Genomic DNA, 26,924 nt, shown 5'->3' on the forward strand with positions numbered 1-26,924 from the left:
TTTGTGCGTATCATTTTATTTAAACTTACCAGCATTTTGAGATAAGTACTATTTTCACCTCTTTACAAAAACTGAGGTAGAGAGTGGCCTTGTTCTCCGCCTTTTCCTTATTGTGCTGATGCTGCCCCACTTTCCTCAGCCAAACATCATGCCTTCAGTTAAGTTGCAGAGTTCTGACGCAGAGATATTTGAAGTTATGTGGAAATTGCCAAACAATCTATGACTATAAAGACTATGTCAGGAGATTTGGGAATGGATGATGGAGGAGGAGATGACTCAGTTCTCTACCAAATGTTAATGCATCAGTGTTGAAAAAGGTCATTCAGTGGTGCACCCACCACGAAGATGACCCCCTTCCTCCTGAGGAGGATGAGGACAAAAATAAGTGAACAGGTGCTATCCCTGTTTGGGACCAAGAATTCCTGAAAGTTGACCAGGGAACACTTTTTGAACTTATTCTGGCTGCAAACTACTTTAGATATCAAGGATTTGCTTGATGTTACATGCAAGAATGTTGCCAATATGATCAAGGGGGTAAACTCCTGAGGAGATTCACAAGACCTTCAGTGTCAAAAACACTTTACTGAAGAGGAGGAAGCCCAGGTGTGCAAAGAGAACCAGTGGTGTGAGAAGAAGTGAAGTGTTATGCTTTACACTGTAACACTGTAAGGATAGTTCCAAATACTAGTTGCACTGCTCTGTTTATACTTGTTACTATTAGACAAACAGTAGACAAATGCTGCAGCAAATCAATTATATTAGCAGAATATTGTCCTCATTGCATGTGTAGTTTGAGTACAGATTCCAAACCTATGGCTGAGTTTCTTCTAGTATGATCAAACATTTATTTTTTCTTTCCTAGCAATAAAACTGAACTATGGATTCTTTATAGAAAGTGTCATTTTGGGCTTTCCCTCTCTATGTAAAACAATTTCTGCCTAGTTTACTGTTCATTTAACTTTAGTTTATTGACCTTTTAAAAGTTGGCATTGTAAATAAAAACAACTTGGAGAAAGTTTTCTGAAATAAAAAAACAAAAACAAAAACTGAGGTAGAGGAATGTTAAGAACTTGCCTAAGGTCACAGTCATGAGTGGAAGCCCAGGATTCCGTCCAGGAAGTGACACGACAGAGTCCTCCCTCCTGACCTGTGTAATACAGAGTGCCTGGGAATAGAGACACTGGAGTGTGTCCCAACATGAAGCGGTTCTCAAGTTCAGTAACTTAATTTTGCAGAGAATACCCAAGTACTGTCTAAAAGAGAACACAACACAATATTTATTCAGTCCTCATAGCTGTAGTAAGTGCTGCCCCTGTTGAGAAGAAGACAGAGACACCATGTTGTACTCACCCGAAACAAACAAGTATCGGAATTAGAACAAAATAGTTATTTTCCAAGGGCGAATGTTTAGACTGAGCTAATATCTTTTGTGCTACTAATGTTATTTGGGAGGTTTATAAGAACCTGCAGTATTCATCAGCCAAACAGTGATTAAATGACTGCTTGGTGTGCCAGACACCACGGGGGATGTGCAGAGAGGCGTTGGCAAGACCTTGGCCTCAGTTAACTACCATGGAAACGCCTCTTATTTGGTAAATATTTCTATTTTTTTTCCCTGAGTATGTTAGAAGTTTGTTGATTATAAAGCAAAAGATTGTAGAATTCAAGTAGGAAGAATCCAGAAAGCTGGGGAATTCATCCTTTGACTGATGAATACTTTGGGTTGTTTATTCTCTCAAATGTTTTTCTGTTCTCTATTTCATTCATTACTGTTCTAATCTTACTTCCTTTCTTCTTTTGGCTTTAGGTTTACTTTGCTCTTCTTTTTCTAGTTCCTCTAGATGTAAAGTTAGGTTATTAACTTGAGGTGTTTTTTCTTTTTTAATATAGATATTCATAGCTATAAATTTCCCTCTGACTGCTACCTTCATTGCATCCCATAAGTTTTGATATGTTGTGTCTTTGTTTTCATTTGTCTCTAGAAATTTCTAGTTTCCCTTGTAATTTCTTATTTAACCCATTGGATGTTTAAGAGTGTTCTGTTTAATTTCCACATATTGTAAATTTTTCAGTTTTCCTTCTGTTATTGATTCCTAATTTCATTCAGCTGTGCTAAGAGAAGTTGCTTTTTATGGTTTCAATATTTTTAAATCTATTGAGATTACTCTTGAGCCTTAACATATCATCTATCCTAGAGAGTGATCCATGTGCACTTGAAAAGAATGCACACATTTGTTGTTGTTGGGTGAAGTGTTCTGTATATGTCAGTTGGATCCAGTTGGCTTATAGTGTTTTCTAAGTCCTCTGTTTCCTTACTGATCTTCTACTTAGATATTCTATCCACTGTGGAAAGTGCTATATTGAAACCTCCAAGTGTGTTTGTAGAACTATATTTCTCCCTTCAGTATTTGTGTTACATATTTTGGCAATCTGCTGTTAGGTGCATACAAATATAAAAGGGTTAAATCTTTTTGTTGACTTGACCCTTTTATTAATATATATAATGTCTTTCTTTGTCTTTTGTAACAGTCTTTGACTTAAGGTCTGTTTTGTCTCATATTAATATAGCTACTTCAGCTCTCTTTTTATTATTGTTTGCATAAAATATTTTCCTTTCTTTCTCTTTTGAACTATTTTGTATCTATGGATCTGAGATGGGTTTCTTGTAAACAGCATATAGTTGGGTCATGTTTCTTTATCCATTTTGCCATTCTCTGCCTTTTGATTGGAGAGTGCAATCCATTTATATTTACAGAAATTACTGGTAAGGCAAGATTTACTTCTGCCATTTTGTTAATTGTTTTTTAAGTCTTATACCTTTTCTCTCCCTCTTTTCCTCCATTTCCCTCTTCCTTCCTTTTTGTTTAGATTATCTTTTATAATCAGTCATTTTGAATTACTTTTCTTTTTCTGTAGTTTTTTTTTGATATTTTCTTTATGGTTACCATGGGGATTATGTTTAGCATCTTAAATCTGTTACAATTTAGTTTGTATTGGTTCCAATTTGTCTTCAGTAGACTACAGATACACACTACCTATATCCCTCCACCCCTCCTTTTTTTGTTGTTTATGTCACACATTACATCTTTACATTATTTGTCCAGTAACAGAGATTTATTGCTTTTTTTTAATGCATTTGAATTTTCAACCTTATAGGAAATAAAATGCAGCACTACAAATGAAAAATTTGAACTAATACTGACATACATATTGACTCATATTGTTACTTACGTGGAGATCTTTATTGTTGCATCCATCATTGAGATACTGTTAAGTGTCCTTTCCTTTCACCACGGAGGACTCCCCTTAGCATTTCCTGTAAGACAGGTCTGCTGTTAATGAACTCCTTCTGTTTTTGTTTGTCTGGAAATGTCTTAATTTCTCCCTCATTTTTAAAGGATAGTTTTGCCAGGTGGTAGCAGTATGTTTTCTTTCAGCACTTTAAAAATGTTGTCTCTCTGCCTTCTGGCTGTCATGGTTTCTGTTGAGAAATTGGATGTTAATCTTATTTAAGATTCTATCTTAATCCTTGGCATTCAACAGTTTGATCATAGTATGTCTTGGTATATATCTGTTTGGCTTCATCCTGCTTGGCATTCTTTACACTTCTTGGATTTGTATATTCATATCTTTCATCAGCTTTGGAAAATTATCTGCCATTGTTTCTTCAAGTATTTTTTCTTGCCCTTTATCTCTCTTTTCCTTCTGGGGCTTCAATGATGCATATATTGGTACACTGGATGGTGTCCCACAGGTTCCTCAGGCTCTGTTCCCCACCCCCCGCCATTAAAAATTTTTTTTGTTCAACCTGGACAATTTGAATTGCCTTGTCTTAGAGTTTGCTGATCCTTTTTTCTGCCTTCTCTAAACTGCTCTTGAACCCCTTTATTGAATTTTTCACTTTATTTATTTTTCTTTTGAATTCCAGAATTTCCATTTGGTTCTTTTTTGTAATTTCTGTCTTATTATTGAAATTCTCATTTTGCTCATATATTGTTTTCCTGATTTTCTTTAGTGTTTTGCCCATGTTTTCCTTCAGTTAATTGATCCTATTTATGAGTTTTCCTAAGATCTCATAATCTTAGTAATTGCAGTGACTGGGCCATACTTCCTGCTTCCTCGTCTAGGGCTAGCGTCTATGCTGGGCCCTCAGGGATCTGCCAGACTAAACAATAAGAAAAAGAGAAAGAAAAAATCCAACCAAGAACAAAGTGCAGTTGTGTCTTTAAGTCCTGGTAGATTTGGATGTGAGGCAGAAAGCCACTGTCACGTAGAGCCCTGAAACCAAGCCAGAATCTTTGCTGGGCCCTGGGGGTCTGCCAGCCCAGGAAGCACCCACACACAGTAGAACAAAGACTGCCAGAGAAGGTGCACTAGTTTTTTATGTCCAGGTGGATGCTGGTGGGAGGCTGGAAGTACTGCTGCCCAGAGGGCCAAAACTGAGACCAGCTTCCACTGTCCCTCAGAGATTCCCCAGATTGATTTTGACTCTGATTCCCAATGTTTAGAGGCAAAGGTTTCCTTTGCCAGTCTTCCTCCAGCCAGCTACTCTTGGAAGCTGGGCCTTGTTGCTGCAGCTCAGTCTGTTTCTTCAGCTGCTACTGCAGGCGTGAGCAGTAGATGCCCGTCACTGGTTCGTCTTTCACTTACAAAAGCTGAACTCATGGCAGCCTCTTGCTTCTTCTGGCACTGCTGTAGTTGTTTTATGTGCCCATACTAGTTCCAGGATTATCCCCTAGTTAATTCCGAAGCTCTTTTTCTAGTTCTTTCATTTTTTCTAGTGGAGGGAGTCATCTGTAACACTTCTTCCTCCACAACTTCGTGCCTACTCTGTTTCTTACTTTATTGACTCTTGACTGATTGTGGTTGTGAAATGTTAGAAGTTTAGATAAGTGGCTGGGCCCTGCCCCTGTTAACTAAAATAATGGAAGTGTGTTATTAGAAAGTGTGGCATGTGTATCTTATATTTGGCTTACTGCTTTAGTATTAATAAACCAGATCAGCAAACAATTTATGTTTTATCTTTTCATACCATTAGCATAATCAGAAATTTCTAGAGTATTTCAGGTTTCCTTTGTATAGTTCTATAACCTTAGCTATGTATGCTTTATTTGTAAAAAGCTTTCAAATGTAATTTCTCTTTTTAAAGTAGATTATGTTTATTTTAATAAGCTATCAGGACCATGTACAGTCAGCATTCAAAATTTTATTTTGGCACTGGAAAGCCCTCTTGCATAATCGAAGTGAATGTGCCTTTCCCATTTACTGTGCAATTTAACTTTCTAAAGGTATGTTAATGTTTCAAAATGTAATGTTTCTCTTACAGGAATACTTGGGTAAAACACTGTTGACTATAAGGGTATTTATACAGCAGAGACACACATTTATATTCCTGCTAAGTCGCCTGGGGGAGAGGAGCTGGTCCTTTGGGATTGATGCTCACGTGAAGTGTTGTGTGGTGGTATAGGGAACGATGTGAGTGTCAGATGGTTAGGAAAATATTAACTGCTTAGGTTCAGGGAGGACAGTTTATGTAGCCCCTCGTGAAGTGCCCCGGCCACATGCCTCTGTGCTGGGCTTTCCTTCCTTTCCCCCAGGTTTGCTGCACAGCCAGGGCAGACACTCAACTTGTGCCAGATGTGGGGTCTTGACAAAGCTTCACTGCTCCTGGTTTAAGCAGCTGTTTCAGCAATTTGATTCATTAGACTAATTTGGTTGTAGTGCTTGGGGCAGATATTAGGTTAACTGTGGAAGTGGGGAGTTATGTTCTCTCTTCTCTATAAAAAGCAGATTTTGTTACCAGCTAGGAAACGACATGAGGCGGTGGTTTCATTTCCTCACCGGCATGTCTCGCCGTGGGGAGCCACACCGCACACTTCTCCCTTTCTTCCTCCTTCCCTCTATCCAGGACTTTCTTCCCTGTTTCCTGATACCCTCAGGGTCATTCATGATAGCTGCTCAGATGGGCAAGAGACAAATGAAATCTCTGTACCAAGTCAAGGAGTTAATCTCCACCTTTCTTTCACCTGTTAGACAAGAACTCTTTCTGCTGCTGCTGCTGTTGTGGTGGTTTTGTTTGCTTGTTTTTTTTTATTTTTTTTTACTTTTGTGTCTCTTCCTATTTTATATGAAAAAACGGTAAAAAGTAGCTTGGCAAAGATGTGCATGGGAGGATCTTTGCTTTAATATTTATGTCCTGCTCAGGTAAAGGAGCTAGGAGTCCAGATGTCGTGGGACACAGCAGGACCCTGCCGAGGCACCGCTGCGAATTCCCGCACAGGTTTACACTTTATTTTCATGGGTGTGTTCTTGATGTCTGTGGAGGATGATAGATTTTTACTGAAAGCAGTTACAGTTCTTTCAGGCTTGATTTCTGCTGATTAACATGTGGCTGAAGGTTCCTTTTGTTCCATATTCAAGCAGAATTTCCTCATTGAGGACTTCTTGAGAAATGGTCTTTGAGCTTTCATTTGTGGCTGATGCTTTTTTCTTTTTTCTTTCTTTTTTTTTTTTTTTTATCTTTTGCTTTGTTTTTTTATCATATTAGAGTTCTGTCTTCAAAACATTACATAACATACAATAAAATTCGACTTTGGAGATATATTTAAGGTTAAGTAAAATGTATTTTAATTAAAATAAATTAAAAAAATTTAGATGGAAAATGTCCCTTTATTTTTAAAATACTTTACTAAATGTGTTGTGTTATCTTGATTATTACAAGTGTGTTGCCCACAGAAAATTTGGAAAATGAACAAGTATATTAAAAAAAATTACCCAGAGAGAATATCTTTCTGTTTTGGTGTGTTGCATGGGGTGTCTCTGTTAGACTCAGTTTCTCTTGTCTTGTCTTGCCTTGTCTCATCTATATTCCCTGCTCTCCTTTTCTGCTCCCTTTTTCCTTCCTCTCCCTTCCCTTCCTCTTCTCCTCATCTGGTCTCATCTCGCTGTCTCGTATTTATTGTGCTTATGGTATATTCTATATTTATAAGTATATGACATATGTGCGAATCACATTTATATACACATATTTAAAACAGAAACTCAGATATTTATGTAATATAGTGGACAGTTTTAAATTTTCTGATTATTCATTATGCATAAGTCATACTTTGAAGAGAACTATATTTTTTTTCTAATATATGCCACATGCTTTCTCATATTAAAGCAACTGAGACTAGTTTAACTTTCTGCATCATGATTTAAGGCTTTATTTTGATTTAAACATGACCATTACTGCGATACCTTAGAGCCTTAGAGCCTTAGAGCCTATTGAGATTTCAGGGCTGTTTCTTTTTCTTGTTTATTTCTCCTCATCTGCTATAGACTTGGAAGACACATCTGTGAGATTATTTAAATATCAGTATAGCAAAAGTGTAAGGTTATGAGTGTGGCTCTGAATCTTGAAAAGGCATGAGCTTTTAGTGTGGACTGTAGAGAGACGGAGTGGAAGGTGTGACAGTGTGGAATTTGGAGAACTTCTGTTATCAGTTTAGCAATTATTGCCACTGCCCAAAGGACTGTCTGATTTCAGCAAATGACCTAATCTCTTTAAGACTCAGTTTTCTTGTTTCTCAAGTCGGGAGAGCCTTGTTAGCAAACTTGCAATACAGGGGTATTCTGAAATCCAATGATGAACCTCTCAGTGACTGTGTCCTTCATTGGTGACATTGGTGGATGACTACATAGCCCCCCCCATTTTCCTTCCTGGTTCTGGATCATTCCAGATTGCTGGCTGCTATGGCAGAAACCACAGTTGGGTTCCTGTTAACAACAGGAATTTATTGGCTCACATTTTCAGAGTCTAGAAGGCTTGCTTCTTCCCAGGGCCAGTAACATTCGGCTGGCCTGTTTACAATGAATTCACACCCACAGGCCTGTATGCTAAGACCAAGGGCGTGTCTAAATTTGGAGTATGTAATTCAAGACACCATAGAGGTTCTGTTTTGTTCACTGATACATCCCCAGCATAGACAACACCTGGAAAGTAGTAGATGCTCATTAAGTATTAATTGAATGAGTCACAGAAACTAACTGGGGAATAAAAGGGTTGGGATTGATAACCTGTAGCACTTGCCCTTTCGAGCACTCTCAAAGTAGACCTGGCAAAATAGAGGTGTTGGTCATTTGGGGGATACAGAAAATTTTGGCACAACCCTGAATGTGAAATACCTGGGAGCTTAAAATTCCCCATGCCTGGGCCCTGCCCCTGAGATTCTCATTTAAAGGGCCTGGCACAGGGCACAGGCACAGTGCTGTTTGTAAAGCTCCTTGGGTGATCCACTGGTCTAGCAGGAGGACCAAGCTAGGCACAGATGTGAAGTCTAATACCATTTGCCTGATACCCAGATGATCAGTCCAGATAATTGTATGGTCAGTGCAGAATAAGGCAGTCCACAGTGAGCCTGAGTAGGCTCTAAATGTTTCCCAGGGGGAAGGAAAGACTAGGCAAGATTCAGCACAGGGAAGGGCACTGCAGTTCTATCTCCAGTAGACATTATCACTTGAACAAAGGCTGGGAGGTAGAGATGGATGTGACAAATTTCTTTGGGTGTGAAACGAGCAGACCACACTTACTCCACCAAAATTTAAGGTCAATGTCAGAAGCCTTCTGAGTTATAACATCCCACACTAAAGCAATTCTTTCACTAAGTTTCCTCACCTTAGTTAGTTGGCTTGTAGAACCTTCTGGTAAAACCTCCTGAATATAGACTATGTCCTTGTAGAACCTTTTGGTGAAACCTCCTGAATATTTTGGGCTTCCGTTTAGGTCAAACATACTAAAATACTTGTGATCACAAGATGCAGCGCTACTTTAAAAAGTCTAGTTAAATATTAATGTGAGGAAATTTGCTCTTGCATATTTTCACACATAATTTCTTTAATTGGTATTATGCATTTTGCATAATTTAAATGCCGACATCTGGGAGATTTGCTCAGCCTGCAGAGAGGACTGTTCCATCAGAAAGACCTACAAAGCATGTTCTCTCAACTGTGTGCCAATAGTTAGCTGCACGGTTTTGAAATAAAGAATGATGTTTCTGCAGTGGGAAGTGTAGTGGAACCTGAACTGCCCCAAGAGTTTCTGTTCATTGAAAGGACAATATTAATTATATTTTCTGTTTTAAAGGCTGACTGCCAATAATGCCAGGAAATTTAGGTTTGTTTATACCACAGAGTAGGTGGCTGCCAGGTCCTTCTTCTCTTCCTAGCTCAGCCCTGGTGAGTCCCAGGACTGTTCACCATCTGTTCCAAATGCTTTTCTTTTGACCATAGGTACTGAAATTGTTTCAAAGTCATGGAAAAGCCAAGGCTCTTGCATTCCTAGTTCAATTTTGATGATACAGATGATTTTGATACTTGTTAGATTATTTCTGATGATAGTCTTATAGAATCAAACCTTAATATTTAAACAGGATTCCCTAATAAGCGTCCAACTTTTTCTGGCTGTATTCAGTTATTATTTGGAGGTTCAGTTGCTGCCCTTGCCTGGCAAGGAGTGTCAAAACAGGACTGATAAGAGACAGTGTTGACCCTTGGGTCAGAGGTCATGATACTGCTCCATAGTTTGACTCACACTGACCCCATCTTGACCTCCCTTTGGGATTCACATGTTGACCTGGACCTCACTGTTTACTTTTTGGAGGAGTGGGCAGAACAATAAACTGATGTATGAGATACTTTTCATAACCTTGAGTGCTGTGAAAACAGTGAGCCAGGTGGAATGATAGGGCGTGACTGGGAGTAGGGGTGGAGTTGCCTTATCCAAGCAAAGACCTTGTCCATCTCACTCACTGATGTCTCCAATCCTAAGAAAACATACTGATGCGCCATAAGATTTGATTGACAAGAAGGGTCAAGCCACAAAAATCTAGGGGGAGAATTTCCCAGGCTTGGGGGGTCAGCACATATAAAGGGCTGCTGTGGGAATGAGGGGGGCTGCCCTGGCTGGCATGTTGGGAGTCAAGTGGAGAGTAGAAGGGATGAGGTTGGAGGGGTAGGCAGAGGGCAGATTAATTGAAGTGTGGGGGTCCTAGGGGAGAGTTGGGATTTTATTCTAAATGTGTGGGAAATCACTTAGGGTTTTCTGTATGACCTCTTGACATTTTAGAAAGATGGCTCTGGCTGCCATATAGAGACTAGATTGAAGGGTGGCAAGAGGGGAAGTGGGAAGACCAGTGGGGGAGACAGAGACTGCAGGCAGGAGATGGTGGTAGCTGGATCCAGGGCAGTAGAGACAGTAAGGAGTTAACAACTTGGACCATATCATGCAGGTCTAGCTGACAGGATCTGCTGAGGGTCTGTCTGTGGAGTTTGAGGTAGAGGGGATGTGACTTCCAGGTATACCCACTGGATTCTGCCTTCCCACCTAGAGATGAACCTCCTTCCTGGAGCCTCGTTCTGATAGAGGCTGATCCCACCATCTGGTCCCCTTGCCTCCGTAGACTCCTGCTTATCTGCCACACCTTTTCAGTTTAGTTAGATTTCGAGCCCCTTATCTTGCCCAGACTTTTCTTTCCCTTTTCTGTTAGCACCAGATCTGATATGATATTTAGCATCAAATTTATTCTGCTCTTATTCTTCTTACTTTTCCTGTGGAGATGTGGTGAATGACAGGCATGGATGTCAGTGTTATTTTCATTAAATTCTTCTGTTGAAAGAAATGACATGAGGATTTATTTTAGGTCTCTTACCAAGATCTCCAGGTGAATAGGTACTCATAGCTCCTCCATAGAAATAAGGTGATGAAAACTCTATCTTGGTGCAGCTGTTCCAAACCAAACAAATACAAGTTTGCTTTTAAGTCTAGGGGAAACAAAAGTTAGCCGTAGCTGGCTGTAGACAAATCACTATACAAGGTATTCTGGTACATTGGTTGCTTGTATCTTATCCCTTCTCTGAATAGACAAGGATTCTTTTCCAATTAAGTAGGTAGTTTTCATAGGTAGTTTTGTTTTGTTTTTTAATCTGATTGTGATTTAATAAGCACAATCAGTAGAGCTCTCACATGAAGGATTGCGTGTTACCATTTGGCTTTACAGGGGCATACAACATGTAAACCAGCTAGAAAATATTGTTTTTTACTCACTTTATCTTTCCCTTTGGAAAAGTAGCAGAAATAAAAAGTTATTGGTTGGAGGCATACAAAGGGGATTCTTATCCCTTTTGTCATAACTTGTTCAGGTTGGGTGGAGGCAGATGGGATAGTAGTTGAGGCAGTTGACAAGATGTAGCTTTGTTGGTATCTTCCTGGAAATCTTGTTGACTGTTTACTTCTACTGTTAGATGGACAGGATTCTTCATGTATGCAAAAGAGTGCACAAGGAGCAGTATCTTCTGGGTGAACACCAGCTTGAGGTGTACTTTCAAGACTTCAGAGCTAATTTGTTTGTGTTAACGATGACTGTTTAGCATTTGTATATTATTAAAAAAAATGTGATACTTGACAACATTTGCTAGTCAACTTGGGGACTGATTTTTAACAAGTAAACAATATCTTTACTAAGCTGCCTGGACAGTATGACTAGGAAATGGTAGGTATTTTTTTTTTTTCCTTTAGCAATAAAACTCTTTTTGACGTTTGTCAGTTTTCCTTATTTCTTATTAAGAGAAGAATGTAAAATAGATAAGGGGAATGTATTTACTTAATGGCAGTCAGTATACATTGATTGTTACATCGAGTCATTCTACCTCCACAGTATCTCTCACACTGTCCCTTCCTTTCTATTGACACCTGCCTTTTTCCTTTGGTCGTGTCATCCTACACATACTTTCCAGATTCACTTTCTTGGGCATTATCCAGTTCCCCATTTTCAAATTTCTCAGTGGCTTTCTGGTGTCTGAATCAAATAATGACCTTTCTGCATGGCGCTCCAGACCATTTTTCCAGGCTTAACAGTGAAAGTAGGAATCCAGTGGTTCCTCGTGTATGTACCCATGTTTTCTGCCTCTGTATCTTTGCTTGAGAAATCTCTTAAACCTGGAGTACCCTTGTTTTCTCCCTTCTTTTTTTGTAGTCTGTTGAAATCCTATGCTTAACTTTGAGGTTAAAGAGGTAGTTGGAGATGATAGCATGGATTTCAAGGAAAGGAGAAAATAATAATAAAAAGCAAAACAAATAAACAAATCTGCAGCTGCAACACTAGTGTGAAATCATGGATAGGAAACGGACGAACATTGAGGTCATGAGCTGGCCACCGAGGAAAGAGAAGGTTTTGTGTGAGTTGGGGGGTGGGGTGGGGTGGGGTGCTCCTAAGCCTTCATTCACCTCAGGAGCTGAATCAGTGAGAATTCTGAAAAGTCTCCCCACCATCCTCAGATCTGGAGAGAGACAAGTTGACTTTCCTGTTCTGATTGAGGAGTGATGGAAATGGCTGATGGTGATAACTGGGGTGAAACCAAAAGCAAAGGGGACTGTAAGTTAAGGTCTGGGGAACAATAAGAAGCTGAGGGAATGGTCCCCCCAACCAGGAGGAATAAGCCCCATAGAGGATATTTAATGACCATTGCAAAGAGAGGGCAAACTCTAGGAACTCAAACAAGACTTTGCAGTGTCTCAGTTGAGGTCTCCTGTCCCTTTATCCTTCCATCTGGATAGAGAAAAGCAGATAGAATGCAGACTACTCAGCCTTCAGACCAGAATAATTCACAGATTGGCAGGACACATGGCAAGGAGTTGCCCATCCTATGTTTGACCAAAGGAAATTTCTGGACAGACAGACCTACGCATGCACAAGACAAAGATAAAAAGCAGGGCAACTACATAAACATGACTGTAGTGCTAGACGGATGGATGACCTGATGGGGGAAAAGGAAAATAAAAAAATAATATAGTGTGCAAAAGGCAAGATCCCAATCTAGATGAAAACACACCTCAGGGCATAGAAGGGAATTCCTTACAATCATTTCATTCTGTAGAACAACTTAATGAGAAACACAAATTCAGTAAACAAAGCTAGATGACAATGAAAAGCAGAATGAGATGAAAAAGGAGATTGTAGACTTAAAGAAAACTTTGAGGTCCAAAACAACAACATTGCACGACTAATAAATAAAGTTAGTAATATCTGGGAATAGAATAAATACCACTGAAAATTGAATTAGTAAGAAAGTAAAGGCTTGATAATCTCAGTGAACACAAATGAATACAGTCAAGAAATTAAAGCAATCAGAAGCTAAATGATACGGAAGACAAAGACAATGCAATATAAGGACCATTGGTATCCCCGAAGTAGGAATAAATGAAACAAAAGATGGAATATAATACCAAACAGTATTCATGAACAGAAAAGTAAATAAAAGAATTGAGTCTGCAGATAAGACAAATGTATTGTGTTTCAGGAAAATTTATAGTACGGAATGTTCAACCCTGAGATCTAACCTAATTAAAGTTATTGAATTTCAAGGATAAAGGAAAAATTCCTCAAACATCCAGGCAGAAAATCGAATTATCTACCTTGGTCTAAGAGTCAGGCTAGCTTCATAGTTGCTTAGAGCATCATTCAGTTTCTGGAGACAATGGAGCCATGTCCTCAACATTTTGAGGGATGGGAAGTAAGACCCAAGATGTGGCTCCAAATTCACACAGATGTCATTCAAGAACTATTTGGTTGGAATCCGACAAATGCTTCAGTTTCTTTTTCTTCTGTTAAATTCAAATAAAGTCTTATACCCCCCCCCCTTTTTTTTTAAATTCAAAAGTAGCTTTTCTAGAGGATGATTTTTCTTTTTGTAAAAGCAGACCCATCTGCCTGACTTCCTCCCTTCCTCCTTGCTCACATCCACACTGGGCTTGTGCTCTGCGTCCATGTTTGGCACCCCCACTCCCCCTTCTGCTAAGTGTTTGTTATGGGGTTTGCAGAAATTAAGTATTTTATGATGTAAGTCACTTCTACAAAATTCTGCTGGTTGGTGAAACAGATTAGTCTCCTTAGAATAAAGTCCCACAAAAGGATTCTGACATTTAATCCTGAGCTATCCAGAAAAAAAAAAATCCACTTAAAGTCACTTATTTCCCATGGTGCCAAATAAGCAGCACTTAGTGAGTACCTACTGTGTGCCTGGTACATCTGAATCTATGTAAGATACTCAGTGTGAGCAAGGGCAGTTTACTCTTAGAGAACTCTTAATTTAGCTGGGGCAGACAACACTATCAAACTCTTCCCAATATTTTCTAAGCAAGATCTAGCTCTAGATAGATTGCCCAAGAGGGAAAAATAGGTTTTTTGTTGTTAAGTTTTTGTATTGGTTTTTGCTTATTAATTCATGAAAGAAAGAAAGAGTCAATTGAGTTTTGTCAGACAGTGTTAGATACTAAAGATGTAGTTGTGACCAAAACAAAGAGAATCCCTGCCCAACCCAATCAACATGTATGGTAGTGGGTTACTTGGATTGCCCCAATGAGCATGCCTTCATCATTCATGCCCTTGTGTGGTCTTCTCTCCATTTGGGTAGCCCTTTAACACATTTTGGCCAATGGAATGTGGCATAAGACTGATGCTTTGCCAGTCCTGGCATTGGATGCATGCTTTGAATCCAGAGGTGCTTTACCCAAGTAGGTGTCTGGGTATTTAAGGAAAACATACTGAGCATACAATTTGAAAATGTAATGCGCAAATTGTTTAAAATAAGCTGATTCAGTGTTTTGGCACTTTTAGTTAAACTATAGTTTCCTTTTCATCCTAATCAGCTTGGTTGGTGTAAGCTTTGTTCAGTACAAAATATGGCAACTCTAAATATTTTACTTCTTTCTTTGGGATCTTGTGTGCCTGGTGAGGGAGGGATGACCAGCTCTGCTATGTTAAGTATTTCATCTTATCAAAGAGGGATTATATAAATTATGTATAACTGTAGATGCCACTCAATAAATATTTTATACATGACAGATATTTTTGTCTGAAATTACTTTTTCACTTGAGCAGTGATTTAAACCCTTGTTTTTAGTTTTATGAGGTGACACTTTTATAATATCATGTAGTTGAATGCAACTTGAATGTCATAGAGCTTCAGGGCAGCATTAATCATAAATTCATCTGCCCTCACTTCCAATTCTGGAAAACTTTCTCTTAATTCAGATTTTACCCATTATATATGGGTGTCTGTGTGTGAGAGAGAGGAAGAGAGAGAGAGCAAGAGCGCAAATATGCTTTTGACCAAAAAACTCCAGTTATGAATTTGAAATGGTTTTCAAAGTCTGTGAGTAACTTGTTTCAAGGAAGGAAAAACAAGTTTTTTAATGGTTTAAAAAAAAAAGGAATATTAAGCTGGGATGCAGTCCAAAGCAATTTCTCTAGTTAGAATGAGAGCTACTAGAGTTTAAAATATTGCCTTTTTTGAGGTTATTATCCACTGTTATGCAGAAAGAAAATGCATATGTCTCTGGACTTATGAGACTAGTCCCTTCCTTTTCACATGAACCTAAAGGCCTGGAACAGTTCATTGCCACAGGGCAATTGTGCATGAGTATTGTCTGGGCTCAGAACTGCCAGACCTTCCAGAGAGGACACTGTGTTATCAAATGTAGCTACGTGACTAAATTCTCCATTTCAATATATATCTTACCCAAAACAATCACATACTCTCCACTTCTGCTTGAATTCCATGGGTAGGAAGAAAAGTACGAGTTCTACCAGTATCATAGAGGTCGGGGTAGGAGTTGGTTTATTTAGAGTGCTCATTTTGGCTAAGATTTGCAAGGGCTTTGGTATAGTAAATCAAGATTACTGAAGCCTGTGACCTCCAAGGCCAAGGTTCTGAGCCATAGAATGCGAGTGGGGCTGATAAAAGGAGTAATTGAGGAACAATGATATGCTTCATTTCCTTTTCTTGAATCTAAGTTATGCATTGGTCATTTTCTCTGCATATCTATTTAATGGTTGTTAAATTAAATTGCTTTCTTTCAAGGGGTGATTTTTATGTATGTTTGGTTTTTTTTTTTTTTTTTTTGCCTCCTCGTTCCATCACCCACTTGCCTGATTCCAGCTCTGTGTGCACATTTGAGACTCAAATGTCTATAGAGAAGGCTTGAGGGAGAGTCTTCTTTCTTCCCAGAGCCTCTTAGGAGCTCTCATCAGCAAGTTTGAGTTCTGCACTAACAGTCTTACACTAGCTTGAGAAGTTCTGAATCCTTTACCTAGAGAATGGCAGGCTTTGTACATTATTTTAATATTTAAATGACACAACATGCATATATTAATTAAAGGACTGTGAGGAGTAGTTGTGATTCAGGCAGTAGGGGGCATTGGAGTAGCAGAGGTGTATGTTTCTTGGTGACTGCCCTCTGATTATAGGGATGGGACTGAGGGTAGGGAAAGAGATTCACTAGCAGTATCTCTGAGAAGGAGCCCTAGTTAGTAGCTTGGAACTTGCCCTTTATGGTTCCCATCACACCTGCAGTAATGAGGACAATGTTTTGCTCTTCGATGTGACTCAGTCTGAACTCAGCACAGTGCAAACTCAAGACTGAGATTTTCACCTTCAATCTTCCGGAATTTGTCTGCTTCCCCCCTAAGTTGTCCCTAGAAGCCTAATTCTAGAAGTCTTTCATTGTGGACCACATGGACCTGTTGTTAAGCCTGCTGATCTCTTTCCTGAGTGGCTGCTACTTGCTCTCCTTCCTGTATCCCTTTGAACTCTGTGTACCTACTCAATTATTCATTCATTTGATAGACAGTAATTGAGCAGCTATTATGCACCTGGTATTAAATAGGTACTGGGTTGCATTCTAGTCAGGGAGACAAGTAATAAACTACTGTGTATGTTACATACCAAATAGTAATAATTGCTAAGGAGAGAAATAAATTGGTATGAGGAAGTTGGGTGATTGCTGTTTTGTCTGGGGTGATGGAGAAGGTGGCTTTTGAGCAGAGGCCTGAAGGAACTAAGGGGCCAAGTTATGTATGTATGTAGGGTAGTGCTTCTCAACTGAGGCCAGTTTTGCATCCCCAGGGGTCATTTGACAATATCTGGAGACATTTTTGGTTGTCACAACAGTTGGGGGGATGAAAGAGGTGGTACAGTGTGCTACTGGCATATAGTGGGAAGATGCTAAACATCCTGCAGTGCACACGACGGCCCCCATAGCAAAGAATTATCTGGTCCAAAACGTCAATACTGCTGGCATCTAGAAACCTTGCTCTGGGAGAAGAGAAGGAATAGCAGTGACAGAAGGAGCAGCAATGACTAAAGCCCTGAGATGGAGACTGGCTTGGCAAATCTGAGGAACAAGCAATGAGCCATAGGTCCCTAAAGAGGAGTAAGCAAGAGGAAAAGGTGCAGGAGGGTAGCAGAGGATGAGAGCTTGTAGAATTTTGTAGGTTATTACAAAGACTTTGGCTTCTATCTAAGTGGAATGGGGGGCATTTAAAGGATTTGAGCAGAGAGGTGACCTGCCCTGATACCCCCTGGCTGCTGAGTTGAGGCTCCGCCATGGGGGCAAGAGTGGTGGATTGATTATTGCAATAATCCAGGTGCAAGATGATGTTTTGGGCCCAGGGGAGTGGTGCAGATGATAGGAAGTTTCCTGATTGGGGCATGTTTTGAAGGAAGGTGGAGTCAACCAACACCAAGTATGTAGGGTTTAGGGAAAGAAAGGAGCAAAGGGCAACCCTGTAAAGAGGGTTAGCATTTACTGAGATGGGATAATCTCTAGGTTTGGGGAGGCAGTGGGATTCAAGGGCTGTTTTTTTTTTCTTTCTTTTTTTTTTTTTAATATGACATGTTAAATTTGAGCTGCTTGTTTGGCATCCCCACAGATTTATTAAGTAGGAAAGTAATTTATACACGAGTGCAGAGTTTAGGGGAAAAGTCTGCTTGGAGATTTAAATTTGAGAGTCATCAGCACGTAGATGTCAGGTAAAGTAAAAAACAGTATGAGATCATCAAAACAGTGAGTGATGACATTGCAGGAGACAGAGGGTCAGTGTCTTAGTTTCCTAGAACTGCTGTAACAAAGAACCATAAACTGGGTGGCTTAAAACAGCAGAAATGTGTTGACTCCATTATGCAGTCCAGCTGTCTGGAATTAAGGTGTCGGCAGACCTTGTGCTCTCTGAAACCTGTAGGGGAGAATCCTTCCTTGCCTATTCCTAGCTTCTGGGACTTGATGGCAATCTTGGCGTTCCTTTGCTCGCATCTGCAGCACTTCAGTCACTACATCGTCATCACATGGTCTTCTCGCCTGTGGCTACCTCTTCTCTTCTTATAAGGGTACTGGTCATATTAGATTAGGGGCCTGCCCTTCCCCACTTGCAGTATTTCCAAATAAGGTCACATTTTAGGTACTTGGGGTTAGGACTTGAGCATATTTTTCCCAGGGGGGACACAATTGAACCTGTAACAGTCGGGTCCCTCTGGTGAGGTGCGATTAGCCCAGGAAAGGGTTGCTCTTGGATAGGAACACTGACAGTTCCTCAATAGTAACTGGGGAGAAGAGCCAGCAAGTAAAGCACGTCTAGATATTGAGTGAAACAAAACTTCTGAAGAGGGAGAAAGGGTACTTGGTACTTGATAGTTGGGTAGGAAGGTGAGATTTGAGTTAGCTTTGAAGAAGTTATGTATCAGGCATGAATTTAATTCATTCTGTGTTGAGCTCTTATATACTCCAAGTTTACTTTGCCTACCATATGTCAGGATTTTGACATGAAGTTCAAGGCCCATTTTCCTTTTTTTTGGACAGGAAATAAAATGTTGCTCATTTTAACACTCTAAAGAACATCTGTTAGGCAGTTATCTTTTCCCAGGGGGGACACAATTGAACCTGTAACAGGTCACAAAGTAACCTTTTCCTTTTCTTTTCCTCAAATTTCAGGAACAAACTCTAGCCCTTCGGAAAGAAGGGATTGGAGTTGTTTTGGATTCTGAACTGCCCCATTTGATTGGCATTGATGATGACCTTCTGAGTACTGGAATCATCTTATATCACTTGAAGGTAGAAACCCCTTCTGTCGAACATTCTCATTCTGTTTTGAGTTTTCCCTTTGGACACTAGCAAGGTTTATTATAATACTCTATGACCATGAACACAACTAAATTTAAGAATATACAGCAAATCCTTGAACCCATCGGGGAGTTTTATCAGTTAATTGGGACTCTGTGGAGTTGGAAGTTTCCTTGTTTATATAATTCAAAAGCTTAAGTGATGATTCATTCACTTTGGCTTCTGTTTTGTAGAATCAGTAAGAGGGACCTCAGAACAAAAAGATAAACAGACTGAGGAAGAAAAGCACCTCAGTCTGGGATTTTCATGTACAGGTTCCTGGTCCTTTGTGGTAATTGCAAAATTGTACCTCCTGCCTGTATTATTGGGCTTCACCCTGAGCAGCCTCTTCATGTCAAGGGAGCAGAATTCTACATCAGTTTCCATTGTTGCTTCTGTGACCTTGGCTGTAGTATCCTCTCCCTGATCCGTGTCTTAAAATGAGAATGGTACTGCACTGGATTTTGTGGCTCTCATAAACTATAACTTCAGACACAAGGACACCCCCAGCCACCAGAGGACAAACTCGCCAGAAAGAATGGGGGAACATCAGTGAGATGACTGCATGAGAGCAGTATCAGTGCTTGCCAAGATGGCAGTGTTGCCATCGTTGAGCAGTAAGCATCTGCCAGCATTTCCCAGACAGCACAGGGTACTGTTGACCGGGCCTCCGTGGACTCGAAGTACTCTGAGGCTCTGGCCTGCCAGGGATTCCTCACCCCAGTGGTCACCAGGTGCTTGGGCTTAAATGAAAAACGGTAAAACAAGCTGTTCCTCTATTCTTAACTAATACATTTTGCTTGTTTTTTCTTCCCAGGAAGGTCAGACACATGTTGGTAGAGAAGATGCTTCAACGGAACAAGATATTGGTGAGAATCTTTGTCAATTATCTGTTCTCAATGATTTTTTAAAAATCATATTTAATGAAGAGCCTTTGGAATGATAGGCATTGAAGTAATCATAAAAAAAAAAAAACCTTTTCAAATCCCCTATTGATCATTATATATGGTTTTGTAATTTTGGACACAATTTAAAAGAATAACAGAAAAATTAATTTAGTGAATAAAATGGAACTGTGACTCCTTCCCCCTCTACCCTTCATGCATTCTATACCCTGTCACCTCTTTCAAGAATACAATTGTTTAAATCACTGTAGATTTGTCACAGTGTGGTAGTAATTGATGGGAATATGCCAGCAAGCACAGATAAAGTATATGGCCTTTTTAATGGGAAGGCCATAGATACTTGTCTGCACAAAGATGACTCTGGCAAGTAGGAGACAACACAGCATACTCCCAGAAGGACGCGTACTTCCTGGGTTTCCCAGAAATCTTCATGAGGCCCATAGACAACCAGTGATTTGGCCTGAGCTGGGTGAGGTCCTGCCTTAACGGCATAACGTAGGCAGTTCTTGGTGGTAGTGATGGTGGTGGTGGTGGTGTGAGTATGTATACGTGGCAGATGGGGGATGGGAGGGGTAGGAATTCTATCTTCCCAGCTGTTTCTAAAGTTGCCGGCTTTGAAGCTGCTTCCTTGCCAAGTGTAAGTCATTCATCAAGCCTACCCTAGCATGTTCCAACGTGTATCTACTGTAAAACTGGGAGAGTTGAAAGCCAGTTCCCAGAAGTCCCCAAGGTTCGACTGTTTTTTTTTTGAGTAGAACTAGGCTTCAGGCCTCTTTTTCTAATCATTGAATTATGTATTTGACCTTTGGGGTCACTATAATTGATGGTGAGTGGTGAGAACATGTACTTTCTGTGAATGGAGAAGTTCAGTAGTTCAACTCTTGGGAGTAGTGGGAGTTACTTGCTTGTACTCCTGAGAAGCTGGCCAAGATAGCTGGGTTAAAATAGTATAGGTTTACTTGACAGGTGCTCATATCTGGGCCTAGCCATTTGTCTAGTAACAATAACCCAGGGTAGTCATACCTGATTAGGTAAACTTAAGCAGCCACATGCTGTCTGAGAGGTCTGTGCAGGTCAAATTCTGTCCTAATTGGCACAGGGTATGGCAATGTGCATCCCAAGACTGCTTCCCAGAGACTTCCTCAGGCATCCCAAGACTCATGCCGTACCAAACTCACCTTCGGTTTCCGCTCCAGGAACATCATATCTCTAAGTGTGGGGGTCATAGAAGACTGACTGGCAGAAACCTTTTGCCACTTTCATTTCTCTGTGTCTTCTGGGTGGCTGGTGAAATAAATTTACTTGGTATCAGATAGATCAACTCAGTAGTAATCAGTTAAGACAAGTTACTTCACTATTTTCTCCTTGTAGAAATTAACAAAAGTAAATTAACATCCCAAACTTACTTCTTTATACAGGTGATGCCCAGACCCTTTGTGATAACATTCGGGGGATACCTCCAGTTCTGACAGTTGATGCCACAATTCCTGAAATTCAGTTTTCTCTCTAGATGTAAATGTTCACTTTATAGAATGTTCATGACAGGGAAGGGTATTCAAGATGGGGAAAAAAAGCTGAAAAAAAAGAGCTGTGACTCATTGTAGTAGATATCAGAGAAAAAATTTTCTTTCTCCTTTGTTTTTATAACATAGTTCTTCACGGCCTTGACTTGGAGAGTGAGCACTGTGTCTTCGAAAATGTTGGGGGGACAGTGACTCTGATACCCCTTAGTGGGTCCCAGTGTTCTGTGAATGGTGTTCAGATCATGGAGGCCACACACCTAAACCAAGGTATCTGTGTTCTGGTTTCCAGAGTTCTTTGTATATATTGTTACTGGAAATAGGTTAACTAGGCAATGGGAGAATATGAGTATCTTATAATTTATAATTAGTCACTGATTAGGGAGGAAAAGGGTGAAAATTGCTTCCTTGTGCTGTTTTCTCTGCTCTTTAGCTAAAGGGCTTCTTTATAATACCCATTGTAATGTTGAATTAAACATGAGCATGTAGGTTGTTGTCTTAAAAGTTATTGCTGTTATGGAAATATGTCAATATTAAAGGCGTTTTTATAAGTTAAAAAGTCCCCTTCAAGTGCAAAAGCTTAATACATTCATTTTTTTTTTAAATTCAGTTTTATTGAAATATATTAACATACCATACAATCATCCATGGTATACAATCAACTATTCACAGTATGATCATATAGTTATGCATTCATCACCACAATCTATTTCTGAACATTTTCCTTACATCAGAAAGAATCAGAATAAGGATAAAAACTAAAAGTAAAAAAAAAAGAACACCCAAACCATCCCCCCCATCCCACCCTATTTGTCATTTAGTTTTTCTCCCCATTTTTCTACCATCCATCCACACACTAGACAAAGGGAGTGTGATCCACAAGGCCTTCACAATCACACTGTCACCCCTTGTAATTTACATTATTATACAGTCATCTTCAGGAGTCCAGACTACTGGGTTGGAGTTTGGTAGTTTCAGTTATTTACTTCTAGCTATACCAATATATTAAAACCTAAGAGGTGTTACCTATATAGTGCATAAGAATATCCACCAGAGTGACCTCTTGACTCCACTTGAAATCTCTGTTACTGAAAGTATTTCGTCTCATTTTCCATCCCCCTTTTGGTCAAGAAGATATTCTCAATCTCATGATGCCAGGTCCAGATTCATCCCTGGGAGTCATATCCTACGTTGCCAGGGAGATTTACACCCCTGGGAGTCAGGTCCCACATAGGGGGGAGGGCAGTGAGTTCACCTGCAAGGTAGCTCAGTTAGAGAGAGAGAGGGCCACATCTGAGCAACAAAGAGGCACTCAGGGGGAGACTCCTAGGCACAATTATATGCAAGTTTAGCCTCTCCTTTGCAGTAATGAGCCCCACAAGGGCAAGTCCCATGATAGAGGGCTCGGCCCATCAAATCGCCAGTCCCAGTGTTTGTGACAACAACACCAGTCCAGGTGAGGAAGTCCAACACTTCTGCACCTTCCCCCAGCTCCTTGGGGTGGTGGTGGTGGGGGGTTGTAATGTATTTTTTATTCTCTGCCCAAATTACTTTGGGATGTGTTACTATTTCACTCTAACTTATACCAACCCACCGTATCTCACTTCCTATTCAAAGCTCCATGCAATCGTGGTGTTCGAACAAACCGACTGTAGAGTTACACTGTTTAGAAAATATGGATTCTGCACCAAATAGACATCTCTTCCCTTGGTCTCACATGGAAGTTGAAGTTTTAAAACACAGTCAGTTTTGACCTTTACCCTTTGGCCCGGTTTGCCCTAGTCTTAACCAGATCTGTTTCACATTGATTTCTTTTACTAATTGTATTTCTGTGATTTATATGGTGTTTATGAATATTTATAATTATAGTGTACATTGTTTACAGAATCTGGTATCTTTTTTTTCTTTTGAAATTAGTTCAATATTATTGAAAAATTTCAGGAATGCCGCAGAGAACTTTTAAATGTCAGAACCATTTGAAAGTGAATTGCTAATGTAATAGCCCACCAACCCAATACTGAGAGACCGTGCATCCTCCCATGCAACCAGAATACAACCACCTCAGATAGGAGCTGACACTGACACCTTCCCACCATCCAAACCCTCAGCATCCATTCGAGTTTCACCATCTGTCCCAGTAGCGTCCTTCATGGGTCCAGCTCTCCATCCCGCCTCCTCTGCTGCACGTGGCGGTCACGTCTTCTCGGTCTCTTTCAGTCTGGAAGAGCTCCTTGGTCTTTCCTTGACTTTTATGACTGACACATTTGAAAACTGCAGGTCAGACACATTGTAGAACATCCCTTAATTTGTGTTTATCTGCTGTTTCCTCATGATTCAATTAAGATTATGCATTTTTGGTAGGAATATCAGAGAAATGATGCTGTGTTTTTCTCATATCCCATCAGGTGTTAAATGATTTCTGTTGATGTTCACTTTGATCACTTGATGTAGGTGGTACTTCCCAGGTTTCTTCACTATCACGTTACTCTTTTTCCCTATGTTATTATAAGTACATTGGAAAGATTCTTTAGATCATAAATATTTGACTCCTTATGATACCTTCACCTTCTGGTTTTGCATTGGCTGATGTGTTTTGACTGAATTTTTATTCTGATGGTTGCCGGATGGTCATTTTCTTATTTCATTATTCCATCTTGTTTATTGATTGGTTTTCTACCGTAAGAAAGTGCTTTCTCTTCTTGTCATTTTTTTATTCATTTATTTATTTGAATCAGTAGAGGCACATGACTTGCTATTTGATTTAGTAGGTTTTAGCCCATTTTTATCATTATTTATTTTGGTGCTCAAATTGTCCCAGATTTGACCAGTGGGAGTTCCTTCAAGCTGGCTTCTGCATCCCTTTGGCTTGCTCATCCTTCTATGAGCACTTTCATACTTTGTGATATAACAAAACATTCCAGGCTCATCTTGTACTGTCCTGGAATCAGCCCTTTCTCTGAAGAGCCTTGGTTCTTTTTAGGGGAGAATGTACTTAGAAACCAAGATCTATATTGATAACCATGAGGTCATGCCAGTACCTCTAATTTCAACTCAGTACCATAGTGTTCTTTCTAGTATTTCCTGTTCCTTACTTGTAGTTCCCTTTTCTGACGGTGGGAAACCTGGCTCCTGTCAGGTAACCAGTCTCCCATCTACTCACGCAGGGCCTCTCCTCTTCCTGCTTGGGCTCTGACACCCTGTGCTGGGCCACTACTGTCCTCACCTTTCCCTTGCTGAGAAACCTCCCTCCCCCCGTGTTGGGTGCTTTCCTCTCATGCTGATGCCTCCTTTGCCCAGCCTTGCCTAATGGCTTTGGGACTGAGTTATGAAAGAAGGAAGGGAAGCAAGAAGCTGACATTGTATCTTAACCACTTCTTGTATATTGTATATAGTCATTAGAGTTACAAGTGTTCATGGCTACACAGGATGCTTTTGTGCCTACTGTGACGTAGGAATTGGGTGGTATGGGGACTAGAAGATGTGTTGTTTATTGGTATTAGCAAAGTCATAAACAGAAGTCAGTTGCAAGGAGTCATCTTAGAAACAAGGACATGTAGCATGGACCAGGTACACCTTCTTTTATAGGAAGTGCTTAGCCCGTCAACGATGTTCTAACAGTAATTGATGGAGCACCCACCCATGCATCTACCCATACATCATCCACGCATCCATCAACCTATCCATCTGATTTTCTACTCTTAAATATTTTGCAGTTTTGAGGTAAGTTGCATTTGGAAAAGAGCTGAGTACCCTGGAGCTATCCAGGAATAATAGAGGTGAGCAGTAGCAGGTGACCACCCCAAACCAAGGACACAGGGAGCCCCAGTGATTATTATAAAAGTGACATTTCCTCCTTTTTTCCAACCAGGACAAGAGCAAGGGCCCTGGTAATATGGGATGAAGAAGCAGATTCTTGCCAGGCAGCAGAGGCTTGGGGCAGTATTAGTTATGGGGAGAGACTGTCTATGCTCTGAGACCAGACATTTACCATAATTGGTGCATAGGCAAGAGGTTAGCAGGTAGGACTTTTCAGTGGTACTCCTGCCTGGGAATTCACAGTCTCTAGTGCTGACAGCAGGAGGGTACCCAGTGCATAGGTGACCCCACCAGGGAATTCTGTAACTGGAGTAGAGACCCCAGGCAGACCCACCTTAGGTGGAGGCCCTGTTGATAGTCCTCTGGGCAGCAGGGGCTGGAGCAGGGGTCATGGTGCGAGACAGTGTCCCCTGGTCCCAGAGTGAGAGGAGCGTGTTTTCCTGCTTGGCCTTCCCAGAGCACTGTACTGGCTGCACCCTTCCTGGAGGTCAGAGGTGGTAACCTTGCTGCCACAGTGGATGTTTATCATTACAGTGTTTTACAATATCATTGTTAATGCACTAGTAAAACAGTTTCACTATTGCCTGCTAGAATTGTGGAAAATAAAACCTGATTTTTTTTTCCTGGTTAATTTGAATAAATCTTCTGTGTGTTATCTTTACAACCACTTTCTCATATTCGATCCAGCTGTTTCCCCAATATTACAGTGTTTCCTATTTAAATATAATTTTGTTAAATTCACCTTTCATTTACTTGAATCTCTTAGCCTTGTGTTTGTGATTTCCTTAATGGTGTTGAAATCTGCCACAATATTCAACACAATAAACACTTGGTTCATTTTTAAGTTATTTTCCCCTTGATTTGATGATTTCATTTTTTCAGGATTTCTTTTTGAAATTGTTAATTTAGTATGTCTGGGGTACACTTGGTACATAAATTGTAAACCTTTTTCTGTCAACATTGTATAATATTTCCCCAACCATATACTCTCTTCCCTTTAAAGAAAAAAAATTAGCTTAACAAAAAATGAAAACACAAAAAGCATCATATCTATTTCTTGACTTTTCATTTTGTTCCAATACTCTGTATTTCTACCTTTCTGCCAATATCACCTAGTTTTAGTATCTGTTGTTTTATAAAATGCTTTACTCTCTATTTTCATCTAAGTAGCTATTATTATTTGTGCTATTTAGTTTTTTCAAAGGAATTTTGGGATCACTTTGTCGTGTAAAAAATATCCTTTGTGGGGTTAGATCCTAATTTCATTTGATTTGCTTGCATATAAAAAATTATATTTCTATCTTGGAACTTCTGTTTATTCAGTATGTGTCTCCTTATATTTGAATTTTCATCTATTTTTCCTAGGAAAACTGATAATTTTTATATAATTGTTGAACTGTGTTTATTCATGTTATACAAATTCTGAACATAGTTGCATAAATTAATTGTCCCCAAATGGGGGGGTGACTTCATTCTATAATCATATATTTTGAGATTGAATTGCAGGTTGGTTGTTTGTTTTTAAGCAAACCGTATGATTAAACTGAGATCCAAAGACTTCAGTGACTAGAGTCTAGGACTTGTGAGTCCCGTGCCTTGTTCTTCCTACCTGTCGTTGGTCACTGTTCTTAGAAACCCAGGCACCCAAAATACCATCTGGGGTGTCTTTGGAACCACACGCTGGGACGTCAGAGAAGGAATTCCTGTAGG

At 39.9% G+C, this 26,924-nt stretch overlaps 1 protein-coding gene and 1 pseudogene across 4 annotated transcripts in view; both read left to right on the plus strand.

The window, feature by feature from the left end:
- Positions 1 to 26,924, plus strand: part of KIF16B (kinesin family member 16B) — a 306,240-nt gene that overhangs the window by 117,301 nt on the left and 162,015 nt on the right. For all 4 annotated transcript variants that reach the window (XR_005213209.1, XM_037812352.1, XM_037812353.1 and 1 more), the window contains exons 13-15: positions 18,806 to 18,925; positions 19,791 to 19,842; positions 21,531 to 21,668. Coding sequence is in view for 3 of the 4 variants with exons in the window: in XM_037812352.1 (XP_037668280.1) it covers positions 18,806 to 18,925; positions 19,791 to 19,842; positions 21,531 to 21,668 (310 nt within the window). In the remaining variant the exon portion in view is untranslated. The remainder of the gene's footprint in view (positions 1 to 18,805; positions 18,926 to 19,790; positions 19,843 to 21,530; positions 21,669 to 26,924) is intronic.
- LOC119516144 lies at positions 149 to 639 on the plus strand (annotated as a pseudogene).

This window comes from Choloepus didactylus, chromosome 19 (genome assembly GCF_015220235.1).
Source record: "Choloepus didactylus isolate mChoDid1 chromosome 19, mChoDid1.pri, whole genome shotgun sequence".
In the NCBI taxonomy this organism is placed as follows: domain Eukaryota; kingdom Metazoa; phylum Chordata; class Mammalia; order Pilosa; family Megalonychidae; genus Choloepus; species Choloepus didactylus.